Raw genomic sequence first — 16,365 nt, forward strand, 5'->3', positions numbered from 1 at the left:
GATACCATTGGATTTTTTTCAAATTTCCACCAGTTTTGTTGGATATTTCCCAATAACTTCCTTATGCCTTAGTCTTCACCTTTACGAAGCTCAAACTAATGAAGAGAATCGTATATTTTACGGTCACTTACAGCTTAGTTTACACCTGAGGACAGTATTAAGTAATGTGTATTCATTTTGAATTATGTATATTGAATTAATGCTTCTTATTCACAGGATTGTCCAGAAGACTCCAAAGACTTCCGCGCAGAACAATGTTCCCAATTCGACGCGGAGCCTTTTGAAAATAGATATTTTACGTAAGTACAAGCAAGCAGCTTAAGGAATTTACTTTGCCTTCAATCAGCACTGTACTGCATCAAAACTGTTGTGATAAATCTCATATCATTGGTTTATTATGTTACATTTATCGTATTTAATATTGTTTGTGGACAGTTTCTGTTTCTATCTTTATATGGAAGTGTTTAAAAATGCACTATATTCGTACAGGAGATAGGACTAGTTAAAAGTAGAAAAGATATTCTTCAGACATATGACTGGAAACAAATACTTATTGAGATACGGGATATTTTACCAGTGTCAAGGAAGGTCAGCACAGAGTGGCAAAGGCTGTCTACATGTTGACGTTCATTGTTCATTTCTTAACGGCTGCACCAACGAGTAAAAATTTTAATTCTCTGGATTCCTTAACTATGGTTGTTTGCTTTTGTTCCTAGTCCTTGGAGAAGCTGCTGTCAAACATAGCACTTTGACTGTCTCGATCAATAATTCCGTAAGAGTCAGTACAGAAGTATTAGGTTGATGTATAAGTTCGTAGCGTTTTTCCGTAACTTTAATAAACACAACAGATGACCATAACAGTGGATTCACTCATCAATAACATATTCTCCTTCACTATTTACAATGCCTGCCAACCATTGGGTGACTTTTCGGTTCTATGGCTGTAGAAATAACGTGGTTTTGAGGCGAAGAACATGTTCGGAGCGCAGGTTTCAACTAGAAAGGAAGTTCATTGAAAGTTGTTCGACAGAGAGCGGAAAATATGGGTCGTTGTTCTTAGACTCCGTCTGCAAAACGTCTCAATTGTTGATCATAAATGTCAGCAGTGATTATTACACCTCGGGGAAGCAATTCGCAGTACATCACAGCGCTGCTGTTACACCCGATGCGTAACAATATCTCTTGTGAAAGCACGCAGGTCTTTGACGAGGAGTTGCTGCTTTGTTTGGGCTCAACCATTCCCTTCTTTTCCATATGCTGCATAAAGACATCATTTCTCGTCACCAGTAACGATGTACGTTAGGAATGTTCGGTGTTGCTCATGAGCCAGTTGATGACGAGCAAGCAGAGATGAACATATGGTCACCTGCTGATTTTTGTGATTTTGGCTTAGAGCCTGCGGTACCCATACATCCAATTTTTGAACATTACCCAATGCATGCAAGTATCTCACGATGGTGGAATTATCACAGTTCACAACATTTGCCAGTTCTCGAATGCACCGACGTGTATCACTGTGGGTTAATGTGTTCAAACAATATTCGTCAAACCCCACAGGTTTCTTGAACGTGCCGTGCTCTGTCCAATGTCTTTATGTCTGGCTGCCCTCACAGCCGTCACCCCTGCATTGAATTCAAACAGAAGAATATGCCGGAAATGCACGAATTTCTCCACTTGGTACTACATTTTCTAGCGTCCACAGCTCCATTCCCTATCTCCAAATGTCAAAATGACACTACGTAAACTCAAAAAGCAACAGTGAACTACAAATGAAAAATGAAAATCGATAAAAACGGAATACCAAAATGCAAAACAGAAATGATATGAACTTACGCACCAACCTAACGGTTGTAAATTACCCGATGTTGTTTATCACCAATTTCTACATAGTCAGTTAGCAGTGTTGTCGGAGAATTTTCGTTGCTCCTTATGAATCTGAAGTGTTTTATGGTAGTTTTTTGCTGTAATAGTCTTAGTTACTAATAAATATAATGTGCTGAATTTTCCTTTTATAATTTTCAACAAAACAGAACTCTGATATTAGCTCGTACAAACGTTACATGTTCTTAACACGAATTATACAGGGTGTTACAAAAAGGTACGGCCAAACTTTCAGGAAACATTCCTCACACACAAAGAAAGAAAATATATTATGTGGACATGTGTCCGGAAACGCTGACTTTCCGTGTTAGAGCTCATTTTATTACTTCTCTTCAAATCACATTAATCATGGAATGGAAACACACAACAGAACGTATCAGCGTGACTTCAAACACTTTGTTACAGGAAATGTTCAAAATGTCCTCCGTTAGCAAGGATACATGCATCCACCCTCCGTCGCATGGAATCCCTGATGTGCTAATGCATCCCTGGAGAATGGCGTATTGTATCACAGCCGATGACAATACGAGCACGAAGAGTCTCTACATTTGGCACCGGGCTTGCGTAGACAAGAGCTTTCAAATGCCCCCATAAATGAAAGTCAAGAGGGTTGAGGTCAGGAGAGCGTGGAGGCCATGGAATTGGTCCGCCTCTACCAATCCATCGGTCACCGAATCTGTTGTTGAGAAACGTACGAACACTTCGACTGAAATGTGCAGGAGCTCCATCGTGCATGAACCACATGTTGTGTTGTACTTGTAAAGGCACATGTTCTAGCAGCACAGGTAGAGTATCCCCTGTGAAATCATGATAACGTGCTCCATTGGGCGTAGGTGGAAGAACATGGGGCCCAATCAAGACATCACCAACAATGCCTGCCCAAACGTTCACAGAAAATATGTGTTGATGACGTGATTGCACAATTACGTGCGGATTTTCGTCAGCCCACACATGTTGATTGTGAAAATTTACAAAAAAAATGGCTCTGAGCACTATGGGACTTAACATCTGAGGTCATCAGTCCTATAGAACTTAGAACTACTTAAACCTAACTAACCTAAGGACATCACACACATCCATGCCCGAGGCAGGATTCGAACCTGCGACCGTAGCGGTCACGCGGTTCCAGACTGAAGCGTCTAGAACCGCACGGCCACACTGGCCGGCCGAAAATTTACAATTTGATCATGTTGGAATGAAGCCTCATCCCTAAAGAGAACATTTGCACTGAAATGAGGATTGACACTTCGTTGGATGAACCATTCGCATGTCAACACAAGCACCGAAGTCAACATTACCTTCCTTCAATTGGGCCAACTGGTGGTGAATCGAGGAAGTACAGTACATACTGACGAAACTAAAATGAGCTCTAACATGGAAATTAAGCGTTTCCGGACACATGTCCACATAACATTTTTTCTTTATTTGTGTGTGAGGAATGTTTCCTGAAAGTTTGGCCGTACCTTTTTGTAACACCCTGTATAGTTTTCACGACTTGGGTAAACATTACGTCTTCTAAAATGAAAGTTGATGACGAATACGAAAGCCAAAAAGCTGAGGATGCTGGAATGGCAGAACTAAGAAGTGAAGCATTAGAGACTTTTCTGAAACCAGAAATGTTAATCCTAACATGAAAGCAACTTCAGTTGAACACTAAGTCGAACAGCGATATGGGGATAAATAACAACCTGTTGATAAGCGCAAACGGACAACAACAATCCTTGGACAATATAGTGCGCGAATGGTTCAAGAACAAATCCGAAAAAAAAGCAGGAAATTTTTGTCTTCACTGCTCGATAAGGAAACTGAAGAACATGAGGTTTACAAATTTATCAAATGCATGGTGATATTTCTGAAGAAATCGTATCCAGAAAAACCAAATGCATCCCAAATTACAAAACCGTTAGAAGAAACTTCTTCTAGATCTTCAGCAATTGCAGTGTCAACTAATTACTATCCACATAAGCCTAGTATTATGTCAATTATACCTGCTGCTTAAGAATAATCAGCTTTCCAGTCAGACTGTGAGTGACACATCACGACGAACATGTCCGGTCATAATTTTCTTATGTGACCTACGTGCCTCGCCAAGTACGTCTGATGAGGATCAGTTCTTAAGTGCGTTAGCACACTTGATAACTCCTCTTTCCAAAAAAAGATACGAGACCTATAGCATTCTATCAACGCAATAAAATTCCTTGAAAATAAATAAGTACGAAGTAACTACTAATGTGTATCTACGGTTTTGATTCCCACCATTGGGCTAGTTCCATTTTAACAAACTACATGGCAGATTTTATGGATTAGCCTATGTGACAGATTTTGCATGTATACTTCACATTTCACTAATCATACTTCGTTAACATTATCTTTCCCATACTTGCTTTGAGATTTGCTGGTGACAATGCAATTCTATCAGAGACGCAAAGGACTCGGAAGACCAACGGAACGAATCTGATAATACCTTGAAAAGGCTTAGTAGATGAACATCAACGAAAGTAAAACCAGGATAGTGGAATGTAGTCTAATTCAGTTAGGTGATGTGGGAACTAGACTAGGAAATGAGACAGTAAAAGTAATAGATGGATTTTTCATTCCGGTGACCAAAATAAGTGACGATGGTTGAAGTAGAGAGTTCGTTCACCGTGTCTGCCGTTCAGCAAAGCCGGGATTTGGTGTAGGAAATAAGTCAGATCATGGCTCAATCCAGGTAGTTGGAGTTGGAGTTCCAGTGTCGTCAAACAAACACAGTCAGAGGAGCTTCACTTCCGTCACTAATCTAAGTTTCTCCACAGCAAAATTTACACAAATATTGTCCATATCCACCTTTAGGCGATGAGAATCGCAACTTCCTTCCTTTGCGATGTTGAGCTTCCTTTGCTTTCTTTGCCTTGTGTTTTGATGACAGCTAGGGCAGACGTATAAATGGTCACGTACTGGTGTCAATTTTAATTATTTGTGGATGAATAAGGGGAAACACTCGGTAAGTGTGGCACATAGGAGCTTAATGACAACAAGCAAATCCCCGCTAGAAGTCACACTCAGCTACGAAGTCGATGTTTCCTGAGGCGCTGCCAGTAACCTTACTGTAGGTGTGGCCAGTGATTTGTTGGTTCAAATAGCTCTGAGCACTATTGGACTTAACTTCTGAGGTCATCAGACCACTAGAACTTAGAACTACTTAAACCTAACTAAACTAAGGACATCACACACATCCATGCCCGAGGCAGGATTCGAACCTGCGACCGTAGCGGTCGCGCGGTTCCAGACTGTAGCGCCTAGAACCGCTCGGCCACTCCGGCCGGCGTGATTTGTTGTACTGTCTGACTCGTTAGCAGCATATCCAGCAAGATACTTAAATCTTTCTAAGCTGCAGTCAGAAGCCAATGATACTGACCGAACATCGTAATATGCTACGGCGAATTCTGATCCTTTGAAATCCTCCTCGCCTTTAAATACTGTCAGTGCCTCAGACATACAGCGAGACGACAAAAGTCACGGGATAGCGATACGCACGTATACAAATGGCGATAGTATCGCATACACAAGGTGCAAAAGGGCAATGCATTGGCGGACCTAGAACTTAGAACTACTTGAACCTCACTAACCTAAGGACACCACACACATCCATGACAGAGGCAGGATTCGAACCTGGGGCCGTAGCGGTCGCGCGGTTCCAGATTGAGGCGCCTAGAACCGCTCGACCACACCGGCCGGCCGATCCGTTACAGCCATGCGGATGAGATGCCTGTCATCTCGACTGCTGGTGATACGAGGCCGTTGGAATCCAGCACGGCGTTCCGTAGTACCCTCCTGAACCCACCGATTCCATATCCTGCTAACAGTCATTGTATCTCGACCAATGCGAGCAGCAATGTCGCGATACGATAAACCGCAATCGCGATAGGCTACAACCCGACCTTTATCAAAGTCGGATACGTGATGGTACGCATTTCTCCTCCTTACACGAGGCATCACAACAACGTTTCACCAGGCAACGCCGGTCAACTGCTGTTCGTGTATGAGAAATCGGTTGGAAACTTTCCTCATGTCGCCGGCCGCGGTGGCCGAGTGGATCTAGGCGCTACAGTCTGGAACCGCGCGACCGCTACGGTTTGCAGGTTCGAATCCTGCCTCGGTCATGGATGTGTGTGGTGTCCTTAGATTAGTTAGGTTTAACTAGTTCTAAGTTCTATGGGACTGATGACCTCAGAAGTTATGTCCCATAGTGCTCAGAGCCATTTGAACCATTTTTTTCCCCTCATGTCAGCACGTTGTAGGTGTCGCCAACGGCGCCAACCTTGTGTGAATGCTCTGAAAGGCTAATTATTTGCATATCACAGCATCTTCTTCTTGTGGGTTAAATTTCGCGTCTGTAGCACGTCATCTTCGTGGTGTAGCAATTTTACCAGTAGTGTACATTGGAGCTGCGCTACGCAGAGGAATGGAATTTTTTTGTCATTATCCACTCATGGATGGATGCACCAAGGTTCTTTCCACTTCAGTCGTGCACTACCTAAGTGCATAACGGTTTGGCACAGCACGACAATCACTTCGCAAGGCCAACGTAACAAAGAGGTGCTGTATTGTTAGATCGCCAATGTTGGCGACGATCGGGCGCAGAACAGTATTCTACGGAAAAGTTGTGATCCGAAGCCAACCAATTTCTACCGGCGTCAGCCGATGCAGTAGTAGGAACCCCTCGTCTAGTATGTAGTGAATACAGCAGTGGAGAAGGTTAGCAGGCAAGCAGCTTACTCGTTTCACACGAGATTAGACAAGAACGAAGCGGCCGATTGGGTTTACATTAAAAAGAGAAGTACTTCTAAGAATCTACATCTTCAAACTGCCTAAATTTAACAAACGTAGTAAAATTAGCATTAAGCAGCTACGCGGGTTTCTCTGCCTCGTGATGACTGGGTTCAAATGGTTCTGAGCACTATGCGACTTAACTTCTGAGGTCATCACTCGCCTAGAACTTAGAACTACTTAAACCTAACTAACCTAAGGACATCACACACATCCATGCCCGAGGCAGGATTCGAACCTGCGACCGTAGCGGTCGCTCGGCTCCAGACTGCAGCGCCCAGAACCGCACGGCCACTCCGGCCGGCAATGACTGGGTGTTGTGTGATGTCCTTAGGTTAGTTAGGTTTAAGTAGTTCTAAGGTCTAGGGGACTGATGACCATAGATGTTAAGTCCCATAGTGCTCAGAGCCATTTGAACCAACCAGCTACGCGGGTACTCCATTGGCCCAATATTATTCGACTTCCGCCGTTTGAGAACTACAGGTAGGAAGCTGAGGTGTCACGTAAATGTGTGAGCACTGTATGGTCAGGGTTGCCAGACGTACCGGTTTTTTGCGGTCGTGTCCGGCGAAATATATACACGTCCGGCCTATCAGGTTATTCTTAGGCATTTTAGCGATGAAGCAGCGAACGCACTGCTTGCAAAGCTTGTGGAATGAATATTAGAAGGAATAAAGAGATATACCTTCAGGATATGTAGATGTACCAACCAGTTCTATTCTTATGTCTGTGTCCTATGTTTTTCTTCACAGCAGGCAGAAGCCTAACATACAGTGTCACTCACAACTGTGCTAAGTTCAGGGCAAGCGGGGCAAAGTAAATGGTGCCGTCCAGTTGATGTTAACATGCCCCACCCTCTCGTCTCCCCTCGACCTATGAAACAAACTGCACACATTTAATAACTGGGTTCTGTATTCATAAAGAAAGAGCTACTTAACTTTACGTTTCTAAGTGCTGTGGTACAAGCTCTCTTCTGTGTAGTCCACGTAGCCTCAATGTTGTTGAAGTCCGCTATGTTTACTATAAGGCGCTGCCTGTCTCTGTGCTAGAGGCTAAGTCTGCGGCTCTGTCTCGCTGACATGCTGGAACTCCACAGCGTACAGACTCTAACTGGCGTAAAAGGCTCGAACTAAAAGACTAACTAACTGGATAAACTGGCCCTCTGGTCCGCAGCAGCGATCCTAAATATTGGCGGCTGACAGGGCGTTGGCGGCATGGAGGTAAAAATATTCTACCTCCATGGTTGGCGGCGTGTTTCCAGAGAGTCTTGTCATAGGCCTCTATCGACACTCTCGTAACCTCAATGCCGCATGGTGTACTGGTGCCAATGTACACCAGCACTGACTTTATTGTTTGTTTTGTATAATGAAGGACTTAGTTTATTTTGACGTTAGATTATCATAAGGACAAGATCGGGCAATTAACAAGATAGGGCAGTTAGTTACTATCATAATGGCCAAATTGTAAGGCCATTTACTGTTTTCTTCTGTTGTTCTTTCTTTTAAGATCAAGCACATTTCAGGTTACTATCGCTATAGACTGATGACTAATAAATGATTTAAAATGCCCAACTGACTTTATTTCTATTTGAAACAAGAATTTCGGCTTTAAGGGCAAAATATCCAGCAAAACACAACACTGAGTACCGGTACAGTTTTTGTATTTTCGGATCTGGCAACCCTACGTATGCTGGTATTGATCGTTTTCGATTGTTTGCTACCATGTTACAGACCGAACGACGAGATCTTATTTTGTCCCGGTTTGCTATGGTGTTTAAACCATGTGCCTATTTTAGGAAGCATGTTAATTGATGAGTTCTTTCTTTTGTAACCGTGTTTCCTTCATAACATGCGTAGTAGCACCAGCAATAAAACTGTATTTCATGTTACTGCCTTATGTTGCAGGTGGGTGCCGTACACCAAGGCTGCCAACCCTTGTGAACTGAACTGCATGCCTCGCGGGGAGCGGTTTTATTACCGACATAAACAGGCAGTGATCGACGGGACGAGGTGCAATGATGAAAAACTGGACGTTTGCGTTGAAGGCCAGTGCCTAGTAAGTGTATCATTTTAGCGTAAATTAGCTGAAAAACACGCACCTCGCTTGGTCTTTTTCCCCTGTTGTTTTCTGAGTTACAAAAACACGAGAAATTAATCTTCTCCTTTGTGTTATATCTAACTTAGAAGAAGTATATTCGTACAAACTACATTTTGTGTTTTTGTTTTCGGATGTTTTGCTTTCGTGGTTGTCCATCATGTAAACGTGCTGCACTACAAGTACTGTATGTACATTTGTCCTTGTGAGAAACACGGTTCTATTAAGTTCACTCCATGGCACTGGAATCTTTACCATTGTGCTTTATAGATAGTCATATGTATGCTAATCTTACCGCGGATTAGGGCCTTTTGAAGTTCAATAGTATGTTAGTAGAAAAGAATGAAATTCATGGTGTGAATACTGGCTTGCCTTTTTCTTTTCCGGTTAATATTACTGTTCTAAGGCGCTATGTGGAAGCATCTTTGCAAGTGCGTACCACAAACATTGAGCGAATTTGGGAATTCCTTTGGAACGTTTAAGTTTCCAACTTGGTCAATCAGAGTAACAATGGATTTAAATATTTTTCCTGCCTGGATATCATATTCTGCAGGTATTTTTTTGTTACCAACATCATTTTTTGTTTTTAAAATTGTTGAGTTGCAGAGTGCTACTGGACCCTCCATGAAATCTTCTTTGTAATGATAAACTGATCTGTATAGTAGCCGAAGGTCTAGTTTAGATTGAAAGGTGATGATTTGCAGAAGCCAAAGAATGTGAATGCCAAATAAGGGTTTAACAGATTTACTTGTGGAGAAAACTAATGTTTATGTTCATAGTATAAGTGGCCGGCTAGAGTGGCCGTGCGGTTCTAGGTGCTACAGTCTGGAGCCGAGCAACCGCTACGGTCGCAGGTTCAAATCCTGCCTCGGGCATGGATGTGTGTGATGTCCTTAGGTTAGTTAGTTTTAAATAGTTCTAAGTTCTAGGCGACTGATGACCTCAGAAGTTAAGTCGCATAGTGCTCAGAGCCATTTGAACCATAGTATATGTCTCTGATAAGTATTTTGATGGGTTATGTAAATATGCCGCACATAAACTATCAGAAATGCTACGGGGAATCCTCATCAGAACACACACTTTATCTTGGTCCCTCTCTGATCTGTGAAAGTCGGTTGACTTCGTACTGCTACGGAATGCTTCCACTCGCCACCAACCGTAGTATTGTGCGGCACAGCAGTAAGTAGCCATTGTGAATTTAGTGTTGTGCAATGTGCATAGTGATTGTTAGTATTACTTATAAAAATAAGCTAAGAAGTTGCATCTGGTCTTTCTAGTGACTTGTCATCAAGTTTCATGCCACTTCCACGATGCTCATTACATGTTCTTTTCTTTTATAAGCTTTAATCTGGCTGCTCTAGAAGGAGGCATGGATTGTCTCAGTAGCTAAGTGATATGCAGAGAGAGCAAGATTTTGCTCCCAGCATTTTCCATGCAGCGGTCAAGTTAAACTGTGCAATTTGTACCTAACTTTTTCCGTTGTTTGCTCACAGAGCTGTTCTTTGAGCAATTTCTCACTATAGGCTGGTACACATTCTCGATGAATTTGTTCCCCGTAACTTACATTGCAACATTCGTCGGTTAAGAGAACTAGAGTGTGGATCAGTGTGATCTGCATGATTCCAATGTTCTAACATTCGAGGATATTCAACAACATTCGTTAATATTCATACAAGTTCAAGAACTGCAGAACAATGTAGAAATTTTATCCCTTAAAAAATGCATTGATGCGAAAGAGAAAGAAATCCTAGTGACCACCATGGTATGATGGGCAACCACTTCAAACACTCCCATCACCACAACCACTAACAGCTACCTATGCAAAACCATTATAGTGCACCACTGGGAAACCAAGGGTAGCACCAGACAAAAAAACCAGTGACTGCAAAAACCAGTGACTGGCGGTGGGTGGTTTTGGAGGTATAAACTTCGTCCACAAACGCTTGGATATTTTTATGAACTACCTGGTACTCTAGTACTGCAACCTTAGTTGGAAAAAGAAGTTATCCTGCTTTTACTGACCGCAGAAGAGGTTGTGCATATTAATGTGCAGTGTTTTTCTGAGTTTTAATTGATTGTGGATTGTAAACAGCAACACATGTAGCAATAATTTGAGTATGTTACAGAAAATATTGACGACAACCTCTGTTAAACAGTGCAATTTAGAAGTTAAATTGGTATTTGCATATTACCTCACAGTTTGAGAACCGTATAGTTTTGACATACGTCTCTTCCTTGAGATCCAATAATGTGGCTTCACATTGGTGTGGAGCTCTTCATAAAGCTGAGGTAGGAAAATATTTGAAGAGGCAAGTCTTCGCCCTCTAATAAGCATTCAGTTCAGAATTTTTTTCAGTTTTTTTAACTGATGCTATAAAATGCCGCTATCAGGGATGTTATCAACAGTATGAATTCTTAAGCTGATTGGGGAAGTTACAAGATGTATCAGAAAAGTAAACAGTGTTGGAACATAAAAAGATAATGAAACAAAACACTTCATTGTGAACCAAACATGTTGTAGATTATATTTCTTTTATATTGACATATTTATCAAATGTATGAATCAAAGAATGATGCCACCTTTATTTGATGTCCACCTCTGGTAGCTGAGTGGTCAGCATGATGGAATGTCATACCTAACGGCCCTGATTCGATTCCCGGCTGGGTCGAAGATTTTCTCCACTCAGGGACTGGGGTGTTCTGTTGTCCTTATCATCATCATTTCATCCCCATCGACAAGCAAGTCACCGAAGTGGCATCAACTCGAAAGACTCGCACCAGGCGAATGGTCTACCTGACAGGAGGCCCTAGCCACATGGCATTTACATTTTACCTTTATTTGATAATGAAATGGAAACATCTCGTTTGATAGCATAGTAATTTCTTAACAGTGAGGAAAGCTTTCACTCGCAAAACATAATGAAAAGCAGGTGGGATGAGATTGGGGTTGCAGAGGTGAATGAAGGAATGTTTGCCAACCAGAGACTGTAAACAATAATTGTATTACAGCAGTCATATCGAAATCAGTATTGATGTATGTGTAAACAACATCACATCCAAACATGTAACATACCCTATTTGCGATTATGTGAAAGAGTTTTTCTGTTTCTCATTTATATATATATATATATATATATATATATATATATATATATATATATATATATATATATATATATATATATATATAAAAATCAAATAGAAAGAAACATTCCACATGGGAAAAATATATTAAAAACAAAGATTCCATGACTTACCAAACGGGAAAGTGCTGGTAGATAGACACAATAATAAAACACACAAACACACACACAAAATTTCAAGCTTTTGCAACCAATGGTTGCTTTGTCAGGAAAGAGGGAAGGAGAGGGAAAGACAAAAGGATGTGGGTTTTAAGGGAGAGGGGAAGGAGTCATTCCAATCCCGGGAGTGGAAAGACTTACCTTAGGGGGAAAAAAGGACAGGTATACACTTGCACACACACACATATCCATCCACACATATACAGACACAAGCAGACATATTTAAAGGCAAAGAGTTTGGGCAGAGATGTCAGTCGAGGCGGAAGTGCAGAGGCAAAGATGTTGTTGAATGACAGGTGAGGTATGAGTGGTGGCAACTTGATATTAGCGGAGGTTGAGGCCTGGTGGACAATGGGAAGGGAGGATATATTGAAGGGTAAGTTCCCATCTCTGGAGTTCTGATAGGTTGGTGTTAGTGGGAAGTATCCAGATAACCCAGACGGTGGAACACTATGACAAGATGTGCTGGCCGTGCACTAAGGCATGTTTAGCTACAGGGTGATCCTCATTACCAACAAACACTGTCTGCCTGTGTCCATTCATGCGAATGGACAGTTTGTTGCTGGTCATTCCCACATAGAAAGCGTCACAGTGTAGGCAGGTCAGTTGGTAAATCACGTGGGTGCTTTCACACGTAGCTCTGCCTTTGATCGTGTACACCTTCCGGGTTACAGGGCTGGAGTAGGTGGTGGTGGAAGGGTGCATGGGACAAGTTTTACACCAGGGGCGGTTACAAGGGTAGGAGCCAGAGGGTAGGGAAGGTGGTTTGGGGATTTCATAGGGATGAACCAAGAGGTTACGAAGGTTAGGTGGACGGCGGAAAGACACTCTTGGTGGAGTGGGAAGGATTTCATGAAGGATGGATCTCATTTCAGGGCAGGATTTGAGGAAGTCGTATCCCTGCTGGAGAGCCACATTCAGAGTCTGATCCAGTCCCGGGAAGTATCCTGTCACAAGTGGGGCACTTTTGGGGTTCTTCTGTGAGAGGTTCTGGGTGTGAGGGGATGAGGAAGTGGCTCTGGTTATTTGCTTCTGTAGCAGGTCGGGCAAACTTTGTATGTAGTGTTGTCTGAAAGCTGACGCAGAGGTTTGTTGGAAAGGTTGTGGAGGGTAACCTCAACCTCCTCTCATTGCACACAGACCCAGTCTCTCCCATCTACTCAATCTCCCACTTCCAGCTCCACTCCCCGCAACACCTCAAAATTCTAGTCAACACAATCTGGAACCACAACACCCCAATTCAGTAGTTAACCTTCCCTCCAAACCTCTCTCCCAATCCGAAACCTCTGTCCTGTCCAAAGGTCTCACCTTCAGCCCCACTCCCAGATTCAACCAAACTGCCCTTGTCAAAGATTTACTGTCATACACTCGTAGTCTCTGCTGGAAATATCACTTTGCCACAAAGAAAAATAATCCTGATCCTACTCCTAATGATGCAACTTCCCAAGACACTATCCAAATTGAACCCTGCCTGGAACAGTTCCATCCTCCACCACAGCAGGACCCACCTCCTCTTCCTCAAAATCACCCTCTCCAAACCTTCCAGGAATTTCTCACTCCCAGCCTTGCCTCTCAATCTTTCTTGAAAAACCTTAATCCTACTCCCAACATCACCACAGCCGAAGCCCAGGCTATCCGTGATCTGAAAGCTGCCCGATCCATCATCATTCTTCCGGCTGACAAGGGTTCCATGACTGTGGTACTTGATCGTCGGGAGTATGTGGCTGAGGGACAGCGTCAGCTTTCAGACAACACTACATACAAAGTTTGCCATGGTAATCCCATTCTTGATGTCCAGGCGGAGCTTCAAGGAATCCTCAGAACCTTAGGCCCCCTACAAAACCTTTCACCTGACTCCATCAACCTCCTGACCCCACTGACACCTCGCACTCCTACTTTCTACCTACTTCCTAAAATTCACAAACCCAAACATCCCGGCTGCCCCATTGTAGCTGGTTACCAAGCCCCCAGAGAATGTATCTCTTCCTACGTAGATCAACACCTTCAACCCATTACATGCAGTCTCCCATCCTTCATCAAAGACACCAACCACTTTCTCGAATGCCTGGAATCCTTACCAAATCTGTTACCCCCGGAAACCATCCTTGTAACCATTGATGCCACTTCCCTATACACAAATATCCCACACATCCAGGGCCTCACTGCAATGGAGCACTTCCTTTCACGCCGATCACCTGCCACCCTACCTAAAACCTCTTTCCTCATTACCTTAGCCAGCTTCATCCTGACTCACAACTTCTCGACTTTTGAAGGCCAGACATACCAACAATTAAAGGGAACAGCCATGGGTACCAGGATGGCCCCCTCGTATGCCAACCTATTTATGGGTCACTTAGAGGAAGTGTTCTTGCTTACCCAGGCCTGCCAACCCAAAGTTTGGTACAGATTTATTGATGACATCTTCATGATCTGGACTCACAGTGAAGAAGAACTCCAGAATTTCCTCTTCAACCTCAACTCCTTTGGTTCCATCAGATTCACCTGGTCCTACTCCAAATCCCATGCCACTTTCCTTGACATTGACCTCCATCTGTCCAATGGCCAGCTACACACATCCGTCCACATCAAACCCACCAACAAGCAACAGTACCTCCATTATGACAGCTGCCACCCATTCCACATCAAACGGTCCCTTCCCTACAGCCTAGGCCTTCGTGGCAAACGAATCTGCTCCAGTCCTGAATCCCTGAACCATTACACCAACAACCTGAAAACAGCTTTCGCATCCCGCAACTACTCTCCCGACCTGGTACAGAAGCAAATAACCAGACCCACTTCCTCATCCTCTCACACCCAGAACCTCTCACAGAAGAACCCCAAAAGTGCCCCACTTGTGACAGGATACTTCCCGAGACTGGATCAGACTCTGAATGTGGCTCTCCAGCAGGGATACAACTTCCTCAAATCCTGCCCCGAAATGAGATCCATCCTTCATGAAATCCTTCCCACTCCACCAAGAGTGTCTTTCCGCCGTCCACCTAACCTTCGTAACCTCTTGGTTCATCCCTATGAAATCCCCAAACCACCTTCCCTACCCTCTGGCTCCTACCCTTGTAACCGCCCCTGGTGTAAAACTTGTCCCATGCACCCTTCCACCACCACCTACTCCAGCCCTGTAAACCGGAAGGTGTACACGGTCAAAGGCAGAGCTACGTGTGAAAGCACCCACGTGATTTACCAACTGACCTGCCTACACTGTGACGCTTTCTATGTGGGAATGACCAGCAACAAACTGTCCATTCGCATGAATGGACACAGGCAGACAGTGTTTGTTGGTAATGAGGATCACCCTGTAGCTAAATATGCCTTAGTGCACGGCCAGCACATCTTGTCACAGTGTTCCACGGTCCGGGTTATCTGGATACTTCCCACTAACACCAACCTATCAGAACTCCAGAGATGGGAACTTACCCTTCAATATATCCTCTCTTCCCATTATCCACCAGGCCTCAACCTCCGCTAATTCAAGTTGCCGCCACTCATACCTCACCTGTCATTCAACAACATCTTTGCCTCAGCACTTCCGCCTCGACTGACATCTCTGCCCAAACTCTTTGCCTTTAAATATGTCTGCTTGTGCCTGTATATGTGTGGATGGATATGTGTGTGTGCACAAGTGTATACCTGTCCTTTTTTCCCCCTAAGGTAAGTCTTTCTGCTCCCGGGATTGGAATGACTCCTTCCCCTCTCCCTTAATACCCACATCCTTTCGTCTTTCCCTCTTTCCTGATGAAGCAACTGTTGGTTGTGAAAGCTTGAATTTTGTGTGTATGTTTGTGTTTGTTTGTGTGTCTATCAACCTGCCAGCGCTTTCGTTTGGTAAGTCACATCGTCTTTGTTTTTAGATATATTTTTCCTACGTGGAATGTTTCCCTCTATTATATTCGTATAAAACGTCAGCTTCACATCTTGTTTGCTTCAAAACACCATCCACAAGCTCCTGTGTCATAGTGTGGTCACATGTTAGTGACTGTGGGACCCAGTGAACGTACGGTTTGTGATAATTCAATGTGTCTGGCTCAGTTTCATGCATAACTATCAGCAAATCTAAGCTGTCACAGAGAAACATCAAATATTCTTCATCTTCTCTTGGACAAACTTGGACAGTCATCTTCTCACAAGATATGACTACCCATTACATTTCTCATTATACATGTTGTTCCACCATTCTTGGAACTGTCAGATATTTTCATATACTAATGATCTATTAACAACAGAGTTTACTGATTTGATGGTGATTGTCAATGTCCGATAGATT

At 43.2% G+C, this 16,365-nt stretch overlaps 1 protein-coding gene across 3 annotated transcripts in view; it reads left to right on the forward strand.

Annotated features, from left to right (window-relative positions):
* The first annotated feature begins 219 nt into the window (after positions 1-219).
* Positions 220-16,365, forward strand: part of LOC124796273 (papilin) — a 259,683-nt gene continuing 243,537 nt past the window's right edge. For all 3 annotated transcript variants that reach the window (XM_047260389.1, XM_047260387.1, XM_047260386.1), the window contains exons 1-2: positions 220-299; positions 8,595-8,745. In XM_047260389.1, the coding sequence (XP_047116345.1) occupies positions 8,641-8,745 (105 nt within the window). In that variant the 5' untranslated portion in view covers positions 220-299; positions 8,595-8,640. The remainder of the gene's footprint in view (positions 300-8,594; positions 8,746-16,365) is intronic.

This window comes from Schistocerca piceifrons, chromosome 4, assembly GCF_021461385.2.
Source record: "Schistocerca piceifrons isolate TAMUIC-IGC-003096 chromosome 4, iqSchPice1.1, whole genome shotgun sequence".
Lineage (NCBI taxonomy): Eukaryota > Metazoa > Arthropoda > Insecta > Orthoptera > Acrididae > Schistocerca > Schistocerca piceifrons.